Source organism: Neltuma alba, unplaced genomic scaffold (genome assembly GCF_004799145.2).
Source record: "Neltuma alba isolate B1F8T4 unplaced genomic scaffold, ASM479914v2 tig00002719_pilon, whole genome shotgun sequence".
NCBI lineage: Eukaryota > Viridiplantae > Streptophyta > Magnoliopsida > Fabales > Fabaceae > Neltuma > Neltuma alba.
Genome location: NW_021632984.1, coordinates 2,079 through 29,875, shown reverse-complemented (window position 1 = coordinate 29,875; position 27,797 = coordinate 2,079). Strand labels below are relative to the sequence as shown.

Sequence of the window (27,797 nt, the reverse complement as noted above, 5' to 3'; positions counted from 1 at the left end):
CAATTGTTTGTGGTCCACAAACTTTTTGGCCCAGAAACATTATAAAAGCTAAGATCTTCATGGAATGCCAATTTATGAACTTTTTTTTTTCTGCCAGTAAATCACTTCAGCATTAACCTCGGGGAGAAGTTTATCGGTGGAATGCCAATTTCGATTTGTTTGAGGTCCACAATAAACAATATAAATATCCCCTCTTGGGGCGGTTTCTCATTATATCAATTAGCATTCAATTCAACGTTCTTCGAAAACATCAATGTTAGTGTTTAAAACTATCTTCATTTAATTTTTATTTTAATTCTAAATATAAAACTGTTTTTCATATTTTTTTAAATTCTAATTAATATACTTAATTAGGAAGGATATTTAAAAAAAAACCCTTATTTATTACAAATAAATAACTTAACTTCTTTCTTTAATCTCCTCAAATTAATCAACTAGTTCTTATAATAAAGACCGGAACTAGTATTAGGAATCGGTGAAACGTTTTCGTGGTACAGACTGCTGAATTCAGGCATTAAATTTCTTAATCTGGCATTGGTCCAAAGCCGATAGCCATGTTTCCTTCAAGTATTTCCCGTCTGTCATGCTTCACATAGGTGGCTCATCTTTACCAAAATCACTGTTCATTTCACTAGCTATTATTATCAGTTCAGAAGGATGGTTTGCATTGAGGAACTAAAGAGGAATCATGGATAGAAAAAAGCAAAAAATAGACATATTAAAGAATTCTACATTCAAAGTTTGACACACAAAGGAAGAGGTCATCACTCATAATTTACACACACACAGACAGACACAAGAACAAAAATTAAGGATGTCCAAGTAATACGAAAAGAAGCAGAGCAAAGATGATGAGGGTCTCAAGCCCTAGACTTGAAAGGAATGGCTCGGATGACTATCTGGTGATATACAGCAGCAAGGAAAGCTCCAGTGAAAGGTCCAACCCAGAATATCCACTGCACGCAAATATATGGGGACATGGAATTTAGTTTTAGGCAAAAGGAATCAAGCAAACAACTTGGTTAATGATAAAGATTCAGAAAGAGGAGAACATTACATGATCATTCCATGCAGCGTCCCTGTTGTAGATGATAGCAGCACCCAAACTCCTTGCTGGGTTTATACTTGTTCCTGTGATGGGAATGGTTGCCAAGTGCACCAAGAACACAGCAAATCCGATGGGAAGAGGAGCCAAAAGCTACAAATACACCACAGAACACCCAACAACAACATAGGTTAAGTCCTGCTCATAAAACATCACAAGCGTTCCAATACAGCTCATAGTTGCCAGCTTTGGTTTTGAGTTTTACAATTAAGGGTGTGTTTGGGTGACACCCTAAACCATGGTTTGGGGAATAAATCACCCAAACACCCCCTCCAAAAACCAAAACTATGATTTTGGGTCAAAACCATGGTTTTGACTCCAAAACCATGGTTTTGGAAAAAGCAAAATTTTTTTGCTTTTGGAGAAAAAAGAGAGAGTGTGAGGGCCTATATGATATGTATCTTGTTATTTTTTTTATAAACATATTTTTTTATAAATATATTTAATCTTATATTTTATAAATATATATACACATTAATTATTTATTAATTATATTATCTTATGTATTATTAATTATGTTGGTAAAAAACATATTATTAACAATTTTATTCCTTCAAATTAAAATATATCATAAAATATATTTTTTCTGTAATTATCATATTAACTTATGTCTTTTTTTTAATAATTTGTATATATAAAAAGTGTTTCTGATAACAACTATCCAAACACTCTCACTTCTCAAAATCACTTTTTTATAAAATCTATTCTTCACAGAATCTATTTTCCTCAAAATCTATTCTCCAAAATCACTTTTCCAAACCACGGTTTGATTTCATCCAAACACACCCTAAGCAAGCACAGCCAGAAAATCCGTTGGCCAAAACAAAATTTCCAGAAAATCCACTATCTTGTTAAAATATTCCGTTGTAGAAGATAACTGAACAGAGTTAAACCAGTTGAACTAGAGAACTAACAGATTATTTATCAATTATGTAACTTGGTAACTACCCCTAATCTATTCAAATTACGATAAAGGACTTTCTTTTGTAGGTAACTCATTCGTACAAATTATCGAGGACTAACAACCCTAGAGCTTTAGCACTTAAATGCAGCAACACAACTGGAACAGTGAAAATATTGAAGAAAATGAAACAAGTAGATGTACGATAGGCAAGAATACATACAGGGACGTGAGAGTCTCTAGCGTTTCTCTTAGCATCAGTGGCAGAAAACACTGTGTAGACAAGGATGAAGGTGCCAACAATCTCAGCTCCAAGAGCATCGCCCTTAGTGTATCCATGGTTTACCATATTTGCCCCTCCACTAAACATCTCATACCGAGCATTACCCTCAAAACCCTTCACAACACCAGCACCACATATGGCTCCAAGACACTGCATCACCATGTAGAACAGTGCTCTTGTGAGGGACAGCTTCCTTGCCAAGAACAGACCAAAGGTCACTGCTGGGTTGATGTGTCCACCTGTTTTAACCAAACCAAACCAACGTTTACTCAGATCTGAACTTCCAAAACTAGAATTTAACTAACCTAACCCAACAGATTTGAAGCTGGAAGGAAAAAAAGAGGGAAGGTGTTACCTGAGATTCCAGCAGTACAGTAGACAAGAGCGAAAATCATACCACCAAAGGCCCAGGCAATTCCTTGGATGCCAACAGAGGCACACTTTGGTGACCTCTTGACACCCATGACAGTCAAGATGGTGATGTAGAGGAACAAGAAGGTGGCGACGAACTCTGCGATACCGGCTCTGTAGAAAGACCATGACTTGAGCTCACCTGGCTCGAACAAGGGTGCCGGTGGTGGCTCCTTATAGTCCTTGTCGGTCTGAGCAGACGTGCCCAACGGCTGCCTCTCTGAGAATTTGTTTGCTCCGACCCTCACATCTTCCTTCGTGTCCATGGTTGCTCGCTCAAGCTCTCTCCCCAGAATAAGCTTCTTCCTTTCACCCAGCTCTCAAAGCAAGTTTCAGTGGATACAGATGAATAGGATGATTTGAGGCGTTTTATAGTGGAAGTGGTCACTGTGCTTTTTCCTGCCAAATAACAATAATGGACCACAGTCACTTCTGCGGCACGCAGTGCCAGTACAGATGCATGTATTGAGTGATTTTTCGCTCGTTTGAGTATATTCTAATATTTTCTATTTGATTTGAATAATTCTAAAATTATGGAACAGGGGCTTGTATCGGTAATTAATAGTATGCTGAAAAAAAAAAATTTACACTGGCCTATCTGCTTAAAAATTCCTTTTTTTTTTTCGCTGCCGATACTGTAGAAAAGAGTGAACAAACTATAAATACAGCTTCTATTATGATTGTAAAGTCTTTTATATATATAAAATCCTAACAGGACATCATTGGATCCTTTAACAATAGACGCCATGCCATCCTTTTGCATGCACATTAGTAATTAGTAATAGTCTGTAGTTTCACTGCGCATTTATTATGCCTTCCCCGGAGAAAAAGAAAAGAAAAAGACAAACTTTTTATGCTTTAATCAGCTTTAATCAAGGGGCTTAATTTTATGACAGCGGGTAATTAGAGAGCGAAGAAAGTTATAATGGAAGGATTAGGATTTTTCTGGAAAGAGGAGGAAGGGGGGATGTTGGTGGGCTGTAGTTGGGATGTCTGCGTTGTTTTGTTCTTGTATAAGACGCAGGGTGTCATCCTTGTTATTCTCTTCTGTCTTTAAATGATTTTGTCTTCAGATTTAAGTTAATTTTATACCGTTTGATTAGCTGTTAGGAGCCGTTTGGTGGTTGAAGGAACCTCAATAAAGTTACATTTTCTCTTGTACCATCTCAAGCCCGGATTTCATCTAAACATGTCTAGTAAACACGTGGTCTCTAGAACAATTTACTCCTTTCAATACTTGAAAGGGACATACTAGTATCATTTTTTTCACTCCTGAATCTTAACCATTCATGCGTGTATTTAGTGAACAAAAAGTAAATGCCAGCTTGAAGAAGCCCTTCAAAAGATGGCCGTTAGGTGGCGACCGTTGGGAAAGTGACAAGACAGCCCTTGGGGGGGGGCACATGCCCTAGAGTTTTCTGCATTGCTCATGAAACCCTATTTGCCGTTGCACAAGCTTCTGCCTTGCCTTATGCCGCGTTACACACTCTGAAGACGTTGTCCATTACCGCAATGCCCCCCAAATTCAACCATAATCCCCTTATTTTGAATTTCCGTCACTCACTATTCAACCATAATCCCCTCATTTTGAATTTCCGTCACTCACTATGTAGTATGGTTTTACTCAAAAGCACTAAAAGGTCATATAATTATTTTGCTGGGCCAAAGACACCATGGATTCCGTTGTATTTTGAATAAATGAAGTATTTAATTTATTCCCCCAAAGATATAGCGGACCTACTTTCCTTTCATTTATTTTCTAAACGCGAATGACTCGTTTGGCCGGTGATGAACATAACAGCAAGAGATAAGGATTCACAAAAAAGCAATGAAAAAAAAACCGGACCGGACCGGCCGGTTCGACCGGAAAACCGGTGAACCGGTCTGCAGTCCGGTCTGGTTCACCAGCTGAACCGGGGGACATTCGAACCGGTAAAGAACCGGTTGAACCGGTCATAACCGGTACAGAACCGGGTAAACCCGGTTGGGCGGGTTACCCGGTTCCCTTTTTTGTTTTGCTGATATAACCTAAACGACGTCGTTTAGCTTAAAAAAAAAAAACCGGACTTCCTTTCTCGGTTTCTCCTTCCTTTGCCGTCGAGTTCCCCCTTTTTTTTCCCCTGAATCTGGTTCTTTCTTCCTCTCATCAGCTCCCGAGTGTCCCAGGTCGCAGCAGCCAGCAGCTCGCCTCCGGCCTCCCTCCTTAAAACCAAATCACCTCCTCCAAAATCCCTGCTCGCTAGAGTCATTGACGGCACGACGGTCTCCGAGACTTCGACACACCTCCTTGTTCGGCGGAGCTCCAAAATCGCAAAGTCATCGCAAGTCGGATCTCCGGTCTCCCTCAACCTCATCGCAAGTCTGATCTCCGGTCTCCCTCAACCATCTGAGCTCGCAAGTCAGAGTGTCTGAGCTCGCAAGTCTCCCTCAAGCTGAGCTCGCCCTGCTTGGCCTTCACCACTCTCCTAAACTTGAAACGGTAAGAATGAGTTCCAATACTGCCTCCCCCGTTCCTGTTTATGCTCTAAACCCCTAAGCCCCTGAATTTCTGATCCTATTTCCTAATTCGTCTGTCTCTACTCTCTTGCATACGCATCGAACTTTGCCGCTGCTCGTGACCTCGTCTCCTTGCCGCTGCTGTCGTTCTCGGTTCCTCTCAAGTCTCAGGCTCTCAGCTAATATTTTCTGGTATTCTGGCATACGCATCCTATTTCCTTTTCTTGCATTTTCGTTTTGGTTTGTAATTTTGTATCGAATGAATTTTGCTGTTTTACTGTGATTAGTCTTGCGGTAAATGAGATCCTGAATGAGTCTTGCTGATTAGTCTTGCTGATTATAGACTAGTATATATAAATGAGATCCTGAATGAGTCTTGCTGATTAGTCTTGCTGATTATAGACTATATATAAATGAGATCTGAATGAGTCTTGCTGGATTATTGATTTTAGACTATGTATAACCGGCGCTGTGGTTTGATTTTTATTCAGCCAAGTCTTATAAGAGTGAAATGTCATTGCATATGTTGAATTATAAGAGTGAAATGTCATTGCATATGTTGAACTATGTATAACCGGCGCTGTGCAAATGTGTCAAAAACAGAAAAACTAATCACTAATAAGTTGAATTATGTTTTTCTGAATGCATCTATTTCTGAATTAAATTGATTTTATATGGATTTTGTTTTCTTTTCAAGAGGTAGCAGTGATGGATATTTCAAATAATCAAAGTTCTGGAAATGATAATGTCACTCCTAATACTCAATCTTCCACTCCCAACACTGAAACTTCCAATCCTCCTACACCAATTTCTTCATTGCGTGCAAAAACTGATCCTGCATGGGCACATGTTGCTTATAAGAAAGAAGGGACACAAAATGTATACACCTGCCTTTTTTGTGGTAATAGTTATAGAGGTGGTGGGATAAATAGGATGAAGCAACACCTTGCTGGTATCACTGGTCAAATATCTTCTTGTAAAAAAGTTTCGCATGATGTACGTCATAGAATGGCAGAATCTTTGAAAGAGTGTTCAAAGAAAAAAGCCATTGAAAATATAGAAGAGGAAATTGAAGATACTCATGTTGATTCACCAATTATCATGAGTAGTGCAAAAAAGAGAAAATCTATAGGGAGTATGGATAATTATTTTGCTCCTCGCACAACCCCTGATTCTCAACCGGGTATTAAAAGTGCATTGGCAACCAAAGAAGCGAAACACAATGTAAAAATGTTGATTGCTGAGTGGGCTATTGTGAATTGCATTCCATTTAAAGCATTTGATTGCCCGTTATTTCAAAAAGCTGTAGATGGTATTGCTTCAATTGGGCCTGGGTTTAAAGCCCCTAGTGCTTATGATTTCAAAACCAATTTGCTGAGTGATTGGAGAAAAGAATGTCAGTTACTAATAGATAGCCATCGAGCTAAATGGAAAAACAATGGCTGCACACTCATGGCTGATGGATGGACCGATGTGAGGCAACGTACTTTGATAAATTTCTTAGTGTATTCTACACACGGAATGGTGTTTGTGAAGTCTGTTGATGCTTCAGATTTAGTCAAAGATGCCAAAACTCTATTTACTCTATTCTGTGAAGTCATTGAGTGGATTGGTCCTAAGAATATTGTCCATGTAGTAACTGACAATGCAGCTAACTATGTAGCATGTGGCAGGTTGATTAAAGAAAAGTATAAAAATATTTATTGGTCACCTTGTGCTGCTCATTGTCTGAATCTTATATTAAAAGACTTTTCCAGCATGCCAAATGTGTCAGACCTTGCATCAAAGGCATCCAAGGTAACTATCTTTGCATATAATCATATGGTTTTCTTATCATGGTTGAGGAGGAGACCGAGTTGGAAAGAAATAGTGCGTCCTGGTGCCACAAGATTTGCTACGACATTTATTACATTGCACAGCATATATATGCATAAAAATGACTTGCAGGCTCTGGTTGTTGATAAGCATTTTGTGGACCATAGATTATCAAAGACTGAGGCAGGGAAAAATTTTAGTGCAATCATTTTAGATAACCGGTTTTGGAATGACTGTTATCAAGTTGTGAAGATTGTATCTCCTCTCATCAAATTATTGAGAATTGTGGACTCAGATGAGAAGCCTTCATTGCCTTACGTTTATGAGGGGATGAGAAGGGCAAAAATAGCAATTAAGGAGATGTTTAAGAAGAACAAGGAATTGTATAAGCCTTACACAAGAATCATTCAAACTCGATGGGATAGACATCTGAAGACCAATCTTCATGCGGCATCGTATTTGTTGAATCCTGCAATTACATATGGTCCAGATTGTCCTAGCAAGTCAAAGTTAATGATGGCTTTGATTGATGTGGTTGAGTCTTACTCAGATGAAGATATTGATGGCTTCCTAGTGATGAAACAAGCGACTACTTATCGCGAAGGCAAGGAATCTTTTAGCAGGCCTTCATGTCAAAAAGCTGCTCAAAAACTAGACCCCTGTAAGTATTATTATTATTTATTGTATTCATGATTATTCACTAATTCTATATAGTATTGGATACTAAATATATTTTATTATGTAGATGAATGGTGGACATATTATGGTTGTTCAGTTCCAGAATTGCAGCGTGTTGCAATGCGCATTCTTAGTCAAACTTCTGCTTCTTCTGGTTGTGAGAGGAATTGGAGCTTATTTGAAAGAATTCATACGAAAAGAAGAAACAGATTGGGACATAAAAGACTGAATGATTTGGTTTTCACCAATTATAATCTGCGATTGAAGCATAGGTAATCTTGGAAACAATGAATAACTTTAGTTTTTTTTTAATTGATTTATATTTATCTAATATTTTGTTTGTCATTAAAGGAGTACATTGAAGAATAGCAAAAGTTATGATCCAATTGACTATGAAAACATTGATATGGTGGATTTTTGGGTGGCTGAAGAAGATCCCATTCCGGAGTTTGATGATAGAGATGTGGATACATTGGAAAACGTCCTTAACAATGACGGCACTGCCAATTCAACAACTCTTGAGAGTGCTAATGAAGGTTTATATATTTAATTAAGACTCTATTCTTATACCAATATATAGTTATTTGTATAATCTTTAATGTTGGTCACTGTCTTATATAGGTGATGAAGATATGAACATTGCTGACCCTCCACCTTTACAAGATGATGTTGTTGCTCCTGCTTTTCCTTGTCCAGCTGTTGACATCTCAGCCCATGCAAATGATCTTAGTGATGATTTTGATTTTCCCTAGTTAAGATATACATTTCATTAATGTTTGCTTGGTACTATTAAATATTTAAACTACTACTTTTGTAGCTTCTCATCTTTTTTTAGTGATTATTATTTATGAATTTTGTTTTATTTTAATATTATGAATTAATTATATTATTTTAATATGACCGGTCCGACCCCGGTTCAACCTCGGTTCGACCAGTAACCCTTGACCCACTATCTCGACCGGTTTGATGCCCGGTCCGGTTTTTTGTTCCTTGCAAAAAAGCACACACCGCTTTGATCCCCCCCCCCCTGTTGCTGGATAGACACATTCCTGATCTCTTAATTTCAGAATATATCAATTTACTATCTCAGTTTTTTTTTTTTTTTTTTTGCGCTCCTATTTCGCGATCTCGTCACCCACAGAACTCAGCTGAAAAGAAGTTTAGTTTTGGAGTTCTCTGGATTTTTAAAATGCCGTATGGAGATCCTCAACTTCACTCTCACACATTTATTCCGTTGGGAATGAGATGGAGCTATCTCAGCCGTCGGATTAAGTCCACATCCCTATAATTCTACCGAATTCTGAAGTGGGCCCTACTTTAGAAGGCCCCAGACCCTCACCACCGCAAGACCCTAATCTCCCTTTGGAGCAGATAATGTGCCGGACAGCTCACCTGGCGGGACCCACTTAGGAATCCCGGCCTAAACTCACATGCAAGCATGGAGCCTCTAACCCCTCTCTTTTTATTACCGCCCTTACCTGCTTTATGGGTTACTCCTGTCAAAAGCAACAAAACAAGTCACATTCTAAATTCTTTCGCTTTTTCTTTATGGGGCCAACAACTCTATTTCTTTCTAGCGAGAACCAAAATGGGAATAACTGAATAAGAAAAAACAACACATTAATGTTCTTGAAATCAGCATCTCTATCTCTTTACTTGGCTCTTCATTTATTCCAACGGCTCCATTTCAAGCTTTGTTCTTGTTTCTGTCTTGTTTGTTGATGGCTAACAGCTATCCTCTTCGTAGCCATTATGTGTACTTTCAACTTAAAACATTGTTCATTAACAATTAACATTATCTTCATTAATAATATACTAAGACCTATGACGAGTCGAAAGTAGTTTCTCATCCCGAGAGTGTTTAGTTAAGAGTGGCAAATAAACTAACCGCATATTAACAAGACAATTGAGTACTCCTATGTGGCAATGCCTGAACTGAAGATGAATCAGTTCGTGTCTTGTTGGGTTCTTTCTTGCTTTTGTTCTGTTGCAAGAGGCAATAATGCCAAACTAAGCCGATTGTAACTCAGAAACTTCAGAATGCACATTAATTTTTGATCAATTCTGTATGCCTCATTGCCTTCCTCAGTTTTTTGTCTACATGTACCCTCTACAGCAGTGGGGCCTCTAAGTCCCAACAATTTTGCTGATGTAGGCTTACTAGATTCTCTTTATTCTTGTTTCTTCCATTGGCTCATCTCTTTCCCTTTTTCCCTCTTGGTTTAACTCAAAAGCACATTGCAATTCACAACCCCGTAAGGCGCATGGAAGAGGATCAATTTCATTCAAAGGGGGATGATCTCATGGATAGAGCATTGAGATGCTGAGCCGTTGACAGGGGAACTATACACTGAATGTAATAATTAGATGTCAGGTTTACATTATCATTTAGGGTTTAATTCTTCACTGTGCTGGAGCCTGACATGAGGGCAGGGTCTCTCTGGTTCTCCTTTGGTCCACAAATTTCTCAGATCCCCACGTTTATGCCCCAGTGCCAGAATGGTCCCTGCATCAATGAATGAAACTGTCAGCATGACGAAGAGGAAGAAAAGAAAGAAACTGTTTGCATATGACTATAGCTGTTTGAGAAATTCATGGGCAATTTTCAGGTTATTTTCATCACAAAAACCCACCGAGGGTGAATGGAACAATGTAGAGCAGTGCTGGTTGGCCTTGCCCATTCATCAAGTTCAGTGCTAAGTATGTAATCATGAGACCTGTCAAAGTCATTCTTTCATTCAGTTTCAGTAATAAAAAAGATGTACTTTGTGGAAAGGGTTAGCTCGCCCAGTAACAAGACAAGTTGATTGCTAGTTAGCCTCACCAAAGCCATATGCAAATATTGCCCACAAGAAGTATCCATGTCGTAGATTCTTATTTGCCAGCCAATCGTACCTGCATTAATGGCCCATGCTGTTCATCAGAAAACCTTTACTCTTCAACTAGCATAAGGAAGGGGAAATTACCATTACACTTGTCTGCCAATGGCAAAACAACAAAATGTGTAAACAAGCACAAAAACCAAGTGATTTTTCAATTATTATTTGGCCCACTTGGACATTGTCAATTGTTAAAAATGTCCCCAGTTCAATTTTCCAAAAAATTAGTTTAATTTTTACTTGAAAGAAAAAAGTTACCATCTTGCTTTTGTCGAAGTTGGAGTTTGGGGTTCATTCTGACAATTTGAACGGTAAAATGGTTTAAATGACAAAAAGGACAGCTAAGGACTAAGGAGGAGCCAAAACCTGAGTGAGAATGCAACCAGCAGACCTGGTATAAGAATATCTCCAAATCCTATGATGTTGTAACCATGCCAAGGGTCAATAATGCGTGGAAACTTCAGCAGCATTGGGATACCATCTTCTCCACTTTTACCACCTTGGGCTACCTATTGGAAAATCTCCAGATATTAAATTACGTATTACGTGGGTTCTTTGTTAATGCCATGACATAGGTTCTTTATAAGTCTCATGATTTTATGTGAAAAATAAAAGGACTAACCTCAAGCATCACACTTTGATTGAACAGCTTCTTTGAGACAAACACCCAAAACAGGTCGTAGATAAATGCACAACTGAGAAGAACAGTGCCCACCTAATTTATAAAAATTCAAATCAAGTAAGTATTCTATCAATTGTAAAAGGAGCATATCATATTACCTTATAAAAAGCAACGGAATGTACAAATTAGACTTGAGTATTACATGATGACTCCCAGAGAGGGGGAAACTTTATCCATCTTAACATTACTTCATTAAAATAACTTTCTATAGATGATAGCATGAGCTGAAATTACTACCTTGAGATTAGGTATTTGCACAAACTGTAGAACTGTTACCATGAGCGCAATTCCCTGTTTGAATGATTATTGCAAAAAGAAAAGATTATTAAACCATGCTGCTTGCCAAGCAGAGACATGGTAGCTTGCCGTCAACTCAGTATCAAGAATAGAAACTCCAAATATCAAATTCAGTAAATGCATAGATTGTTATATTCAGTAGAGTTGGAAGAAGATTTAATAGTGAAATTGTTAGTAGAAATCAAAGGAAGCTCTCATAAAGATCATTTTCCTCGGAGGTACAGTGCCAATGCTGGTTTAACTTCCTGATTTAGCATGTGATGTTGACCTATAAAAGCCTGCAGGGTGCATATTTCTATGCACAAATGGTACTCTCACAGCTAAAATTTTGAACTTTTCCTGGAAAAATATGGAGAGAGAAAGAGGGAAAACGATTTTCAAGACGGGGGAAATCTGTTCTTACAAGTATGTCTTGACCGATCCAAGCAATGGAGGCTTTGCGATAAATTGCCCAAAGGATAGAGAATGCTATGCAGAATGGGAAAATAGCAAAAGTCAGGTACGAGATAGCTCCAAAGAAAGGAACTTTAATGTATGACTCGCCAGCTCGCTCGAACCACCTAATGGAACACAAAATGTATGATAACATGGTTAGAGTAAGACTCTACAGTGGGATTAGTTCTTGGTCTGATCCATTTTAAGCTTACCAAATGAAGACATAAACTAACTCATGGTAATATCAATAGAAATATGCCAAAACACGAAGTTCATAACTTTCCACAAGTAAGATCCTGATAAAAGGAAGATGAGATATTCGCACCTTGAAAATAAAGCAACCAAGCAAATTTGCAATCCCTGCAGGTACAAGAAACTACGGTTACGGCTAACTTAAAGCAGAACATAAAGTCAAAACCAACAAATATTTGAATAAGATGATGGGAAAGACGTAAGATTTTCATGAAGCGCACTCATGCATTGTGGTATATATTGCCTTCTCTCTCTGTCTGCCTCTACGGATTTAGCATTTAGAAATTTGGACAGAGTTCAGTTAGGACTGCATATACCTCGGTTCCACCAATACAGAAGAGAGCAACCAGAAGCTTAATGAACCACGATGACAATGACATAAGTTTGTACGTTATGAACAGGAAAGTTGAAGCGGCTATAACAAAAAGGACTGCAGCTTTCATATTTATGTTTATAACATCACTAGCACCTCCATCTGTAGCACTTGGCATTTCCTCGACAACATCCTATAGAAACAACATTTGAAAGCGAGTGCTTAGATAAGCAACTATTCCAGTGCACCAAAAGAATAATGATGCTTAAGGAAAGGTGAAGTTATGTTTAAAACAGTTGAGAAAACTGACCTTTAATAGCTTGTCTTGTTCAATATCTGCTTCTCTGGTGTTCCATGCTGACCAATATGATGCACACACTATGGTCCCTATTGACATCAACCATAGAATTACTTCTGCTACGTCAACTGCAGGTTGACGTGGTGAGTATAGTTGCACAAACACTGCAGAAAGGGGGGGAAAAACTTTTAAAATGCTACCCAGAAAATTTAGGTAAAGGACAGGGAGACTCAAATGATAGGTCCAAATGTGGCTATTTCCCAACTTGATTTTTTGAAAGAAAAGCCAAGAACTTCTACTTAAAGAAATTTCTAAATGTTATGACATGTTAGTCTTGTTAGTCAATAGGAACAATTGCAACACGCTGAAAGCATGAACAATTCGTGTTAAAATATCATAAAGACTAGGAGAAGCCTCACCAGGTGAAGAGGTCGTCAGCATTTTCTTCAACCTTTTTCCTGCACTTTTTGGGAGTATGACAACAGGAATGTGTATGTCTAAAAGGGTTTCATCAGCTTCACAGACCATCTTGAAAAGTTCTGCTAGCAAAAATAAACTGGCTATAACAAATGGATAATGGAAGCAAACCTATCATTCCAGCATCTTTATCTTTCTTGATATTGAATATTTAAAGAGCTACTACCTCTAATCCTTAATATAAGAGCTAGTTTGATTTTTAATTTGGTTTTAAATATAAGACATCAATCCTCTTTATCTTTCATATTTATCCATTTTTTCCACGGTAGTCTTTGTAGTAGTTGCACATATTAAATGTTTCATCAAATGACACTTGATTAGCAAAAGTATTTTAGAAAAAACAACACTTATTTATTACAAATAACTAACTTAATTAATTTTCTTATTCTATTTAAATTAGTCAACTAGCTCTTATATTAAGGATCAGAGATAGTATTATATATGTGGTGCTCTGTTGTCAAAGCTTAACAAACAGGTTAATTTTACCTTCCTTAAAATTTATGATGAGGATAGCCGAAGCATTAGCAGCTTGTGCATTAGTTGCCTTTGTTGTGAATCTGCAGTGGCCTCGATGTGCCAAGATCACTTCTCCAGCAAGCTAGAAGAACCCAGATTATGCATGGTTATCTCAAAATCATTGCGAATTTTTGCTATCTCAGTGACCAAAGTACAGTTGATTAATATTATGTATGAGCAAATAACCTTATTGTCTGTACTGCAACACTCTCCAGGGTGTGAAAGAACAAGGCGAGATTTGAGAGCATTTTTCTGTTCTGATTCAATAGTTCTTCCGAATCTGGCATTCATGCCAACAAACCCAGCATCCTCTCTGCCATCCACCCAAGTTTTCACTTTTACCTGAAAAGGGAAAAGAAAAAAGAAAAGAAAAGAAGAGAAAATATTTATGATGATAACGGCCTACATATGATGATAGCCTAGATACAATCTAACATCACAATATCAATCTGATCTAAATTTTTAAACATCTCAAGGATATAACAACGGCAAAGACTGAGTTTTCGTGGGTCCCAAGATATTGAGTTTAGACCCAGAACTTGCAGACGCTCTTATATGACTCATTTCAAATTCCTTTGAAATGCATGTGTGGAGAAGAAGGATGTGAAACCAAACAAGATTCAAAGAAAAATTAGCAAAAGATGGAAAAGGGTATGGAATACCAGAACAAAATTGTTGCTGCAACCAGGCTTCCTGGGAGTGGAATCGCCATTGTCAGCAACGTTCCCAGCTATCATACGAGTGTCATGGAGCAGCAAGAATAGAGTAGAAACTAGAACAATCCAGAAAATCTTCTCCAAAGCCATGTATAATGTATTGTTGAGTACTCTTCTTCACAAGTTACAAATCCATTGCCGGTTCAGAGCACGAGATCAGTAACGGCATCAAGTCCAGAAAAACTTGTTGCCCTTCTATTGCCATTACAAATTTTGTAGTGATATCTATATATATATATTCTTGTGCTCCGGTGGATTCCTTGGTTCCATCGAAGATTGCAGGATATTATAATAAGATGCGAAAAGGGACAAGGAAAGATTACCAGCAAGCCACGGCGGTGAAGATGACGCATGTTGCCACGACACGGCGTCCATATACAACAATACTTCCATGTTTCAGTGTGTATTGTTAAGGTGTTCGTGTTAGACTTTAAAAGGAATATTTGATCCCAATTATTTCTATTATTTATTTACAATGGTCCTAATTTACTTGTTCGGTTCCTTTTCATCCATCGCTTTTTTTTTGGGGGGGGGGGGGGTTTTAATTTTTAAAACAATCTTAGTTATATTGTTGTTTCTAATTATACAATTATTTTTATTAACTTTACAGGTTCAAAGCATCATTTTTTGACCAGCAGGTTCAATGCATCATCAATTACGAAAATAAGCAAAGGGTGTATATTGAACCGAACTTCAAACTTTTATAGTGAAATAACTACTCCCTACAGTCCGTATTTATTTTTCCTTAAGGTTATGTCACATGATAGGAATTTTAATTAATGTAGAATATTAGTCGCGCCATATATTGACTAAAAATTAAAATACCCCATTTAACCGTCTTTTAAATTTATCTAATTCTCTCTCTAAGTTCTGATATAGTTGAGGATATAGTTAAAAAATTTGACCAGATATGGGATAAAAATAATGAAAGATTCAAAACAAAATGAAAAGTTTAAAACAACGATAGATATATTCCTCTGGTTCTTAATATAAAACCTATTTAACTAATTTAATTAAATCAATAAAGTTAGGTAAGTTAGTTAATTATAATAAATATGATATATTTTTCCTAAAATACCATAATCATCTTTTTTAATATCCTTTTTCTCTCACTTACTTGACTATGGTTGAAGGAGTATCCATAGCGGTAATTTAAAAAAAATTAATAAATATGATAAATAAGTCTTATATTTAGGATTAAGTCTTATATTAAGAACCGGAGGAGTATAATAGAGGGAATGACTTTAAAAATTTTAAACTTAGGAGGAATTTAGAATCCCAGAGCACTTTTTAAAAATGTTTTTATCCGAATTGAAACAAATTTCCCTTTATATATTTTTTTTGCATATTATAAAATTATGATTTAATTTTTACCTAAGCACTCTTCTAGTTTTATAAGTTAACATATTTTCGCATAACTTGCGTCGACAAAAAGGCAAAAAGATTATTCGATTCCGTCTTTTTAATTTTTTTTATCATTTTTTTAACTTTTGTAATCCTCCCATTGTTTTAATTTTGGGGTCAATTTAGGCCCAAAGTCTGTTTCCAAAAGCAAAAAATCAGCCCCTTGAAGGCTTCAACCGAAGAAAGAAGCCCAACAATATGAACCCAAAGTCAGAGACGCGCCGAGGTCGTTGTCCAAATTTGCCTAAACCTGCGGCGCACGCCAGTCTTCCTATATTTCAGCTTACATCATTCTGACATTGATTCACCACATATTATTTCATATCCTTAATATAACATCTAAATAACTAATTTAAAAACATAAAAAATAATTAAATTAGTTATTTATAATAAATGTGTTAAGTTCTCTAAATTATCTTAATCATGTATATTGAAACTATCCTTTGGTAAAAACCCTTTACAACAAATAAAAATGCTTTGGATAAAATATCATAAATTTGGGAGGTAAATTAAAATGAATTAATCTCTTATATTTGATAACAAATTTAACCCCAAACTAGCTCTCATATTAAGGAGGGGATGTAGTACTAAATACTACCTTCGATCTTTAATATAAGAGTTAGTTTGACTTTTATTTTGATCCTAAATATAAGACTCTAATCTACTTTGTTTTCATATTTATCTATTTTTTTAAGGTAGTTCTTGTAATTATAGTAAGAATATTTTAGAAAAGACAACACCTGTTTATTACAAATAACTGATTTAATTAATTTTCTTAATCTACTCAAATTAGCCAACTAGTTCTTATACTACCTCTTGTCCTTAATACAAGACCTTGTTTGACTTTTATTTTGATCCTAAATATAAGACCCCAATCCATTTTGTCTCTCATATTTATATATTTTTTTTCTAAGGTAGTCCTTTTAACAATGATAATTCTAACCAATACACTTAATTAGTAAGAATATTTTAGGAAAGACAAAACATATTTATTACAAATAATGAACTTAACTTTTTTTCTTGATTTCTTCAAATTAATCAACTAGCTTTTATAATTAGGACCAGAAATAATATTAAGGAGCGGAGGTAGTACTAAATAAAAGCCTTTATTGCGTTGTTTGATTTGTGGTTCAGAACAATTTTGTAAATACAACAACCCATTTAATAATTTTAACCAGGACTAAAAAGCCACACTTAATACCACTACGACAACGGAAGCTATACTTAAAGCTAACTACGCCTATACATACGCCTATATATAACGTATTGATTTTTATATCCGCAGAGGATATTCGTTGAATGAAGAATAACTTCGGTTAAGAGAGAGAGTGTGTGTGTGTTCCCAATAAAAAAGTGTATATCAGTATATGATAATATGCACCAACCACGTTTGTCTGTGCATGAAAATCAAATAGAGAAGATGAACAAGTTCAAGGTGTGACGTAGTGTGTTTTGAAGGTGTTGGTATATATGGCCCCAAAGCAATCCGCTAGCTAGTTAGCATGCAATTAAGCAATAATAACTGGGGAAAAAACTACGTTCAACAATAATACAATTTAATTTCGTCTTCTATCTCTACTCAAACCCAAAAAAAAAAAATCGTTTTCTGTCATCTTAATTAGGGAAGAGGTTAATGCTTACTTTCTCACCATCATAGTAATGGCAGAGAGCAGAGAGAAACAAGGGATTTGTGTAGGAGAGATGGCCACATTTTAAGAATCACCGAAAGCGACAAGCAACGATGGGAGAAACATGAATATGCTGTTATTTGCATTAAAAGGAACAGACGTGATATAATACCTCCACACGTTAAACACAAATCTTCCACAAAATGATTGCAGGGCCCAGCGGCGCCGATTTGTGTACATCATCATACATACCTGATGGTCTCAGACTAGAAGACAATGGAAGAAGTTTTACATATGAAATATTTCATTGTCATATATGGAATATATATAGTCTGCCTTTTTGGGGTCTTCTAAGCTTCATGCTTCTCTGTAACATGTGCTTCCATTTATATATATATCTTCAACGTCTTTGATCACAGTTTTTTCAAGCCCTCGGCTACGCAATTGTGCTGCGTCCTTGCTTGCTTCTGTGCAGAATGCTGCAGTAGTTCGACCCTTTCGATCGACTCTGCTCTTGTCTCGCTCCTCAAATCATAGCCTAATCGGGGATCATATTTCTTTCTTTTCTTCGCATTTGGATCGGACTGAAGAGTTCTGGGATTATAAAGAAATCATCAAGCATGAACTCTGATAATCGGGTGTGTGATTCGTGAAGGTTAGCGTTGGTTAGCGTCCTAATTGTATGTTGTTGTTGGCGGATAATGAATCGTCTTCTCCAGGATTTAGAACTGATGATTTTGTAGTGACTTGTATTTGTGTGACCCACCTCTGGGGCTCACCCACTCCTTCAGTCGCATCGGAAGTTGAGAAAGTTCACCCATTTTCCCCGGTGTCATCATTTTTCCCCAGGTGGAATTTCCTTTCTTATGATCTTAATACAGAGAAAGATTTAGTTTCAACGTAAAAATTATACCATTTTGTGTTGAGTTTCACAATATAAAATAGCCATTCGGTCTTTTGAATATGATCATTCATTATTTATAAAAATACCCGTTTAACTATTTTCTTAGTTTACCAATTTTTTAGGCATCCATCACTCCCGTTATTAATTTATTTATTTTTGCAGAATATCGTTTTCATTCTTTTGTGATAAAATGTTCTCTCAGTTTCTGGGCTCCAGCTCTTCTATTTGTGCTTGCATGGATGCTTGTCGTACTTTAGACTATATATGAAATTAATTCTTTTGGTTGAAACTGACGAAAGATAGCTGATAATATAGCTGGAAAACTAGCTAGCTTTTCTGTTCGTCATGGCGAGAGGATCATCTTCATCTCCAAAAGTAGCCACTGTGAGCCAAGTGTGCGAGACAGGTTGCAGCTCACGACTATACAGAATCTTGAATTTTCGGGAAGGTCAAGCCACGAAAAATTTGGTCTCTAATTCCAGACGCTCCAATATACATGCCATTGGTAAGAAGTGTTCTTCGATTTTGTTTCTCGAAAAGATTTGAGTTGCCTGTAGGCTACATTAACATGGACTTTATTCAAGAAAGAATGTTAGTTTCATCAACGCACATGCGTTTTTTGCCTCTCGCCAAAATATTCCGATAGTTAAAGAAGCTTTACGATCAATTTTTTAATTACGTCTCTAGCTTATGACCCGTGAATTCTTTTTCCAAGCTGCAGAACATGGAAACCCAGGAAGTAGGCCGGATGTTCTCACCATAGTTGACGAAAAGAACTCTCAAAATCACACTAAAGTAAGTTCGTCAAAGTTGGTCACTTCAAGGTTCATGAATCCGAATCCACGATGCAGTTGCCAGTTAAACTAGCTACAGTGATTATTTTTGCTAATTATTATACTATCTATGTGATCTCTTAATCACGCTGCATGCAGAATAATTAGTCCCTTATTCTTGTTGAAGTTCTGTGAACTGTGAAGAAATATAGGTAAAGAGATAAAAGATTAAAACATATAAAAGATTAAAACATACATGAGATTTGCCCTCGTAGAACTCATTGTCAGAGTTCGATCCTAACGGATTTGGATTTCTTCAATTACTTAACTGTTCAAGTGAAAAAAAGAGATAAAGCTAGAGGTGGGGGCATTTATTAGTGTAGATCCCATTCTATTTCTACTACTTTCCTCATTTGAGCGGTTAAACGATCGAGGTAATTGAAATCCAATCCTAATCATTTTTTTATCTATCTAGTCTCGATGTTTCAGATAAATTTCAATTTAGAGTATTGATTTGAACAGTTTCTCATGGAGATTCGTAAATTGCATCACGCCCACTCTTCTCTTCTTAGCATATTAATAGTTATTTAGGAGGCATTAACGAAAGAATTCTGGCTACAGGTAAGTTTTAAGAGAAAATATTATTTTGGTTGCAAGAGTATAAGCTGTGTGAAGAATGATCAGGTAGCAATAGTTCATAGGGGAAATGAAGCAACAAAAAAGGTTGTAGCTCGGAATTTCATCAACGGGAAATATCTGTGCAAAGATGGAGCAATCTCCCAACCTTATCAATTCTTAGATGCTTTACAGATTTTATACTCAAACAAGGAGCTCTTCCTAAGACTTGCTCAAGAGCAGAACTCTCTATCAGGAAAAGAACAGTACCAGGCAGGGCAAAAAATGTTGACCAGATCTTCCTTTGAATCCAGATGGATGAACTCTCAGAGAAGTCATGCAACTCAGTGTGAAGCTCCATGTAAGTACTTTGGTAGATGTGGTTGCAACGTTAAATAGAAAAGTACTTTTTTGCAGCACCAAAAAAAAAAAAAGAATTTTAGTTTTTGAACCTAGACCAACTAAAGTACACAATTTTACAGATGCTGGTTGTCACTATCCCCTTCATTCTCATGGTACGCATAATTATAATGTGCCATCTGGGGAGCATTCATATTTTCAGTTTTCTCATGCAAAGAGAAAGCTAACTCATGCGCTGGGAGTAAAGAAAAAGGGACACAGGTTGGGTACTGCTAATAAAAGGACGCATAAATTTCCCTATAGTTGCCAAGGAATTGAAGCTGGTGGTGACGAAGCCGAGGGATTGGAGAGTGTTAGGAGGAAATCAGCTAGCGGTGTCCATTCTGCTTTTGCAAAAGTAGGGAAGCTATCACTTGATTCCAAGAAGAGAGAGAAGATGAAGATAAGAGCCTTTATGTTATGTCGAGGAAAGAATGATGCTTCAGTTCATGGGTGTTGTGGTAGGAACATAACACAAGGCTCAGTCAGCCCTTCACTGCAGAATATACACACCACGCATGTTGAAGCTACGAAAAATCTATCTGAGATATTAAATTGCAGAATTGAGGAGCAGCACAATAATGAGCCACCAGGGGACGTTGTGAAGACAGTTAAAGATGAGTTACATTGTTTCAGTAAAAATGTCGAAATGAATCCTCCTGACAATGGTTACGCATATAATGGGATTCCAACAGGTATTGTATAATATTTTACCAATCTTCTCCATGCACTCACAGTAACCAATATTTGTCTCATCTACGTAATCCATTCATTCTTAAGCAGGTTCTGAGAAATTCATAAAATCTGGCCATGAGTTGCATTCGAAAGGAAGTAGACATATGGATGTGCCCTCTGACCAAGATAGCAAAGACATGGACAGTCCTACTCAGAGCTCTGACGTGGATAGTACAAGTGCAGGAAATGGATCTGATATGGTAACAGAACTGTTGATATATTTCTTAATTATCTTCAAATGACACAGAAACCTTCTTTTCCCTATTCCATTTGTAATACCTATTATTTGTTATGATCCCTGATGTGAAATCTTAAAACTTGGGGCTGACTAGGATTCACCTAATGTGGCCGAGGATCCGAGCTCCTCACCAGAAGTTGCTTCATCAAGCTCTTCGTCATGTCAGACTGTAAAGGATGCTATGGATATAACAAACATGATCGATGATCACCTTAATGCTGACTCTGCTACTGGGCAAGTTGTAAGGGAGGAAGTCACCAATCCACCAACTGTGGCCTCCCAACCTGGTATGGTTTCAATTAAATCATGAGATGCAGTTTTTCAATTCATTTACTGGTCTCTCTTTTGTCAAGTAAATTAACACTGCAGGACTTATGTAGTTGAGTTGCCAATTCAGCCAGTGAATGATAATTCTGGAGATCACCACTCTGCTGATCTTCCAAGATGCTCTTCGGACCTAGCGAATAATCTAATTACCTCGATAGAGTCAGATTGCGACAGAGAAATTTTGCAGGCGTTGAGCCTGAAATGGGATGAACTGGTGATGAACTGCGAGTTACCAGACCAACTAATGCATCCATCCCCCTTGGAGGAGCTAAAAGGGTTTATGCACAAACTCTCTGGCAGTGCAATCTTATTTGACTATGTCATGGAAGTCTTCATGGATACATACCAGCAATTATGTAGATTCCCACGTCATATTTCAATTGGGAAACCAAATGTCCAATCATATGTCTTGAAGAGAATGATGGTTGATGAAGTTAAAGAATTCATCGACTTGCATCATCACCAACGCCATCAACCACCAAGAACGCTAGAACAGATTCTCGAAAAGGACTTGGCCAGACGGCGATCATGGCTAAATGTTCAAGTTGATATTGATGATACTGTGACAGAAGTGCAGGAAGATGTTCTCCAAGAACTGATATTGGAAATCATATCGGGGATGGATACCACAGAAGTGTGATACATCGTGACATATGTTAGCCTCTATGTCAGCAACCTCCATCAGTCGTGGGATTATTGTGCCGCTTACTAGGGTCTCAAAATGTTGCCGGGCACTAAATTTATTTAAGCATAAGTTTTCTCATTTGGTTCTGAAGAATGAAACAAGCTGCTGAATTGTAAGTTGAAATCTGCTTTTGTGCTGTTGATGAGGTCTAATTAGATTCTATATAAGGAATCAATATAATCAAACTGTCCGTGTAATTAGATTGAGCTTTCAAGAAACACGGAACCCCAAAACATAGTGTTAATAGAGGGCACATCGATTACTCTTTTTATGAGAACATCCTCCATTCTATTTTAATATTTTCTCTCAATTTTTAATTTGATCCCTATATTTTTTTATTTGAACCTTTAAACTTTGCTCGTTTGATACTTTTTAGCCTCTATATAGTGTTGATGGTATTAATAAAGCAAAATTGAAGTACTTCATCGAGAAATGAAAGCATATTGACACTGAACTAAAAATTAAAAGAAAAAGGGTAGTAATATATTGATAGAAAAAGAATAAAGAGTGAAAATCTTTCAATTTACTTTTCCTAAAATTCACATATTTACTTAATAATTATAAAAATTTAAACTTAGCAAAATCGTGAGCAGCTATGGCAAAAAAAATTATGTGATTTTAAGAAATAAATATAATTACTAAATAATAATAATAAAGTCTATGTTGTTTACTTATTACTACCTCCGATCCTTAATATAAGACCCTATTTGATTTTTATTTTGATCCTAGATATAAGATTCCAATCCACTTTGTCCCTCATATTTATATATTTTTTTTCAAAATAGTCTTTCTAAGTTCTAACAATGGTGGCTCTAACTAATATACTTGATTAGTAAGGATATTTTAGAAAAGACAACACATATTTATTACAAATAACTAATTTAACTTATTTAGTTAATCTTATCAAATTAGTCAACTAGTTCTTATAATTAGGACCGGAGGCAGTATTAAAATTTTTAACAAGTTATATTTTTTAAGGACGTGACTGGGATTTCCTTTTTCATTTTCCCAAGTTGAAGAACAGATTCCATTGCCGGGCAACATATATACCTCCGTTTATTTGAACCTTCTTTTGGCCTGAGTTTATTTGAACGATTTAGCTAAAAATATCTGTTGTGTATTTTAATTAAACCAAAACCAACATAAATTATAGAGTGTATAATATGATTTGCTTGAATCAACTTATTTCTTATACGGGCGGGCAGTGGGAAAGGTGCAACATAGTGAAGGTCCATACCATCCTTTGTAACAAAAAATATATATATAAATTCATTTTATTGTATATATAAATTTACAAATATTAAAAAATTAGTTAATAAATATGTGTTAATTTTTTAAAAAATATCCACTTTAATCATTAGCCTCATTGATAAAGATATCATTTTATATATAATCAACAGGAATAATTTTTAAAAATTATAAATCTAAAAGATAAAATAAGTTGAGATTGTCTATTCAAAATAAAAGCAACTATAGAGAATAAATATGCTATTATGAATGGTCCAAAAATGATATTCTCTTTTTTCATAACATAGAATATATTCTTTGAAGAACTAATTTATCATATTAAAGTACTATTATATTTAATAAAAAATTAATTAATTAATAATAAGTAATTGATAGATAATAATAGATTAATAATTTAATAAATTAGTCAAAAATAATAATAAATTAAATATGTGGTGCATGATGCATGGGCCATGCTTCTTTTTCCTTGCGGCACTCTTTTTTTTTTTTATGCCTAATTTCTCTTCCATTAAAAAGAAAACAAAACAAAAAAACGATTCTGTTTTTTGTTTTTTTAAATATTTTCCTTTTTGTGAATTTGGGTGTGTGCGTAACTGATTCATGCGCCTGCATTGGACTAACAGCGCCTGGTTCCCGCCAAACATAAAACCCTAAGCAATGAGCATATAAGAGAGCACTCAATTGTCACAAGCGGCTCCATAGGAAGGGTGCACCGTTGAAGACCATCGTCACCCGCCGGACTATACATCCTCATGGATCCCAAAGCCGTCAAGTCAAACCTGGTCTTGATTTTAGACTATGGTTCCCAATATACTCACCTCATCACTCGTCGAATCCGAAGCCTCTCTGTTTTCTCTCTCTGTATCTCTGGCACTTCACCTCTCAAATCCGTAATCGACCTCAAGCCTAGTGTCGTTATTTTATCCGGCGGCCCCCATTCCGTCCACACCCCTGACTCCCCAAGTTTTCCTGATGGTTTTATTGAATGGGCTGAGTCGAATGGCGTTTTTGTGCTCGGCATTTGCTATGGACTCCAGTTGCTAGTGCAGAGGCTGGGCGGGGAGGTGAAGGTTGGACTGAAACAAGAGTATGGGAGGATGGAAATTCATGTGGAGAAGCCTTGTGGGCTTTTCGGGTCGAAGAACGTTGGCTCCAAACAGTTCGTCTGGATGAGCCATGGTGATGAGGCTGCAAAGTTGCCTGATGGGTTTGAGGTGGTGGCAAGGAGCGAACAAGGGTCTGTAGCGGCCATACAGAACCCAACAAGGAAGTTTTATGGCCTCCAGTATCACCCCGAGGTTAGTGAGTGTATTGGCGATCCTTTATTTTTGTTATTAGATCGTTTTGTGAGATTTTGCTTTGGCTTCAAGTTACGTAATTTGTCGAAGATGTTTGTTTCACCAATGCTAAATAATATAAATTGCAGCATCTTCATGAATTAAATGTTCTATTTTCTTTTGTTAATTTTTCTAGCGTTTTCTCTGCTGTCATATGTTAAGATTGCTATTGTCTCATTTATAGGTGACACATACGCCCGAAGGAATGGAAACACTGCGGTCCTTTCTCTTTGATGTTTGTAAAATCACGGCAGGCTGGAAGATGGAAAATGTGTTGGATGAAGAAATAAAAGTCATAAAAGATACAGTGGGGCCTCAAGAACATGTCATTTGTGCATTATCAGGGGGCGTGGATTCCACAGTTGCCGCTACTCTTGTCCATAAGGCAATCGGAGACAGGCTTCATTGCGTCTTTGTTGACAATGGACTACTTAGGTGAGAAGATCATTTTATTCCTCAATAAACCAGGTTCTTATTTTGCAGAACATAAATGCTAAATATGTGTATCCATGCTGCTTTCCCACAACGTTTATTCTTCGTTTATACAGGTATAAGGAGAGAGAGCGTGTGATGGAAACTTTTGAAAAGGATCTTCATTTACCAGTTACATGCATTGATGCTTCAGATCAGTTTCTTAATGGTTTGAAAGGTGTAACAGATCCTGAGATGAAGCGAAAAATAATTGGAAAAGAGTTTATCTATATCTTTGATTCTTTTGCACAAGATTTAGAGCTTAAACTAGGAAGCAAACCATCTTACTTGGTGCAAGGAACTCTGTATCCGGATGTGATTGAGTCTTGTCCACCACCTGGAAGCGGAAGAAATCATTCCCATACTATTAAGAGCCATCATAATGTTGGAGGGCTTCCCAAGGACATGAAATTGAAGCTTATTGAACCCCTTAAACTTCTATTTAAGGATGAGGTTTCATTCTTTACCCATTCACTTGTTCTGATTGCCTAAATCCTGAGTGCATACTTTCTCATTTGCATGCATATGTGTAAATGAAGCATTGATTTTGGTGATTTCCTTTCTGTGTTTTAAAGGTTCGCCAATTAGGGAGAATCTTGGATGTTCCTGAGGGATTTTTAAAACGTCATCCATTTCCTGGACCTGGTCTCGCTGTACGAGTCCTAGGTGACGTGACTGAAGGCAATGCCTTAGACATCCTCCGTCAGGTACGTGACGTTTATGCATCTTCATGCATCCACAACTTCGATTCTCCTTTATGATTTGACTCTGAAGGTTTTTCTTCCCTCTAGGTTGATGAGATTTTCATTCAATCAATCAAGGATGCTGGGCTTTATGATTCAATCTGGCAAGCGTTTGCAGTGTTCTTGCCAGTGAGATCTGTTGGAGTTCAAGGTGATCAAAGAACACATTCCCATGTTGTTGCTCTCAGAGCTGTCACAAGTCAAGATGGAATGACAGCAGACTGGTAAGTGCATGGTTGTGCTTGTTAGATATCTTGTTTTCTTTATTACAGCTAGTGGCACACCATTCGTAGAATGTAATTAGTTACGTGGTGTTGAGATGATACAAAATATATTATTATAAATATATATTTTATAAATATTTTATTTAATAAGTTTGAATCACCAGCCATTTGCCAGCATTTGGGTTCTCTCCGCTGCAAATTTTAACAGAGCAAATTAATTTGTACTTTTAATGACCATCAAATCATCATCGAATTCAATCCAACGGTCCAAAGTTGCATAAGTTTCTTCACTTGGTAGAGAGAAGCCACTTCACTAAATGAAACAAATGAAGTTCTGTGAGCTCGTTACAGGGTTTTCCCCATTTATGGCAGGAAATCTTGTTTTGCTGCTGCATTATTATGTGCAAGGAATAGGGTATATAGTTATCAGTACTGTAGAAATCTGTAAAATCATCCAGACGTACTTCTTACCTAACATGCTGGAGAATTTAGGTGCTTGGTACAGTATTTAAGATACTGATGAATTTTAGGAATGGTTTGGAGCGGTGCTTCATGGCCATATTATTCTCTCATCCTATGCTTTTCATCGTACTAATTTATTACCTCCTCTTTTGTCGCATCATCCCCATGTTGAAAAATAGATTTCAGTTTCCAGGGTATTTATGCTGTGACGCATGTTCTGCTGCACTATCAGATTTTTGAAGTATATTCGTTTGTTATCTTTTTACTTCACTTGACAACATTTATATGGGAAAAAAAACTTTTCAGGTACTACTTTGAGCACAAGTTCCTAGATGATGTTGCAAGGAAGATTTGTAACAGTGTACGTGGTGTGAACCGAGTTGTGCAAGACATCACGTCAAAGCCCCCATCTACCATTGAATGGGAATGATACCCATTGCCCCATTGCTCCTTTTTCTCGGCTTAAAGTGGTGATTTCTATTATTGCATACTCCCGAAGGGAACTGGCTCTGTTCTATTTTTCCTGCCCTCCGTTCAGCGCCTGGAAGAAAAGTAATTCAAGCTGAGATGGAAAATTTTGAATTGACTGACTTCATTTTTGATATGTAATAGCATTAATAGAGAGGATAAAAAACTAGTTCCTAATGGTAATTGATATCTTCTCACTTGAATGGATTATCTATATACGTTTGCTTCCCTTTGTAAGAAAACAAATTCTCTATTTCTTGATAGTGATTGGGGCATGTGGTAGTTGTGCCTCTCGGTGGGATTGCAGTAATTGTCATTCGTTTGGCCCACGGTGACACTTGTCAGTGAAATTTTAGTTCAGAAAATAAAATACTTTAGCATACGTAATCTTTTTGCCGACTCTAATGGGGGGGCAAAAAAGTCAACGCGGGATTTCTGCTTTTTCTTTTTTTGTGACCGGCAGCGCAGGATTTCTGCTACACAACGTCAGTTATACTTGCACATTACGGAACTATAGGTTTGAACTTCAGACTATTCAGAGTAGTTTAAACTTCACTTTAGAGGATCCAGATTCGAGCTGAA

The 27,797-nt window shown here is 36.8% G+C and overlaps 5 protein-coding genes across 7 annotated transcripts; 3 read left to right on the top strand and 2 right to left on the bottom strand.

The window, feature by feature from the left end:
- Positions 1-610: 610 nt before the first annotated feature.
- On the bottom strand, positions 611-3,050 carry LOC114735905 (aquaporin PIP1-3). Its single transcript, XM_028923688.1, has 4 exons — positions 2,645-3,050; positions 2,230-2,528; positions 1,058-1,198; positions 611-956 (listed from the first exon to the last, which is right to left on the bottom strand). Exons 1-4 carry the CDS (start codon positions 2,964-2,966, stop codon positions 861-863), a joined length of 858 nt encoding a protein of 285 aa, XP_028779521.1. The 5' UTR covers positions 2,967-3,050; the 3' UTR covers positions 611-860.
- A 2,854-nt stretch (positions 3,051-5,904) lies between these two features.
- LOC114735879 (uncharacterized) lies at positions 5,905-8,441 on the top strand. Its single transcript, XM_028923656.1, has 4 exons — positions 5,905-7,672; positions 7,757-7,961; positions 8,041-8,225; positions 8,311-8,441. Exons 1-4 carry the CDS (start codon positions 5,905-5,907, stop codon positions 8,439-8,441), a joined length of 2,289 nt encoding a protein of 762 aa, XP_028779489.1.
- Positions 8,442-9,985: 1,544 nt separating this feature from the next.
- LOC114735913 (signal peptide peptidase-like 2) lies at positions 9,986-14,736 on the bottom strand. The gene is made up of 14 exons (XM_028923701.1): positions 14,501-14,736; positions 14,025-14,180; positions 13,809-13,920; positions 13,265-13,384; positions 12,858-13,009; positions 12,552-12,740; positions 12,308-12,342; positions 11,951-12,107; positions 11,488-11,541; positions 11,191-11,283; positions 10,935-11,077; positions 10,514-10,584; positions 10,323-10,406; positions 9,986-10,195 (listed from the first exon to the last, which is right to left on the bottom strand). The coding sequence occupies exons 1-14, from the start codon at positions 14,642-14,644 to the stop codon at positions 10,074-10,076; spliced, it is 1,632 nt and encodes a 543-aa protein (XP_028779534.1). The 5' UTR covers positions 14,645-14,736; the 3' UTR covers positions 9,986-10,073.
- Positions 14,737-18,360: 3,624 nt separating this feature from the next.
- On the top strand, positions 18,361-22,559 carry LOC114735922 (uncharacterized). Of its 3 annotated transcripts, none has more exons than XM_028923716.1 (8): positions 18,361-18,435; positions 18,806-18,995; positions 19,212-19,285; positions 19,885-20,239; positions 20,361-20,972; positions 21,061-21,212; positions 21,345-21,537; positions 21,631-22,559. In XM_028923716.1, exons 2-8 carry the CDS (start codon positions 18,836-18,838, stop codon positions 22,215-22,217), a joined length of 2,133 nt encoding a protein of 710 aa, XP_028779549.1. In that variant the 5' UTR covers positions 18,361-18,435; positions 18,806-18,835; the 3' UTR covers positions 22,218-22,559. The 3 variants fall into 3 exon arrangements, with proteins under 3 accessions (XP_028779549.1, XP_028779544.1, XP_028779556.1); XM_028923711.1 differs by having other exon boundaries at positions 19,206-19,285; XM_028923723.1 differs by having other exon boundaries at positions 19,206-19,285; positions 21,648-21,707.
- A 1,610-nt stretch (positions 22,560-24,169) lies between these two features.
- On the top strand, positions 24,170-27,597 carry LOC114735887 (GMP synthase [glutamine-hydrolyzing]). Its single transcript, XM_028923666.1, has 6 exons — positions 24,170-24,808; positions 25,032-25,282; positions 25,396-25,771; positions 25,894-26,025; positions 26,110-26,285; positions 27,054-27,597. Exons 1-6 carry the CDS (start codon positions 24,263-24,265, stop codon positions 27,175-27,177), a joined length of 1,605 nt encoding a protein of 534 aa, XP_028779499.1. The 5' UTR covers positions 24,170-24,262; the 3' UTR covers positions 27,178-27,597.
- The last annotated feature ends 200 nt before the right edge of the window (positions 27,598-27,797 follow it).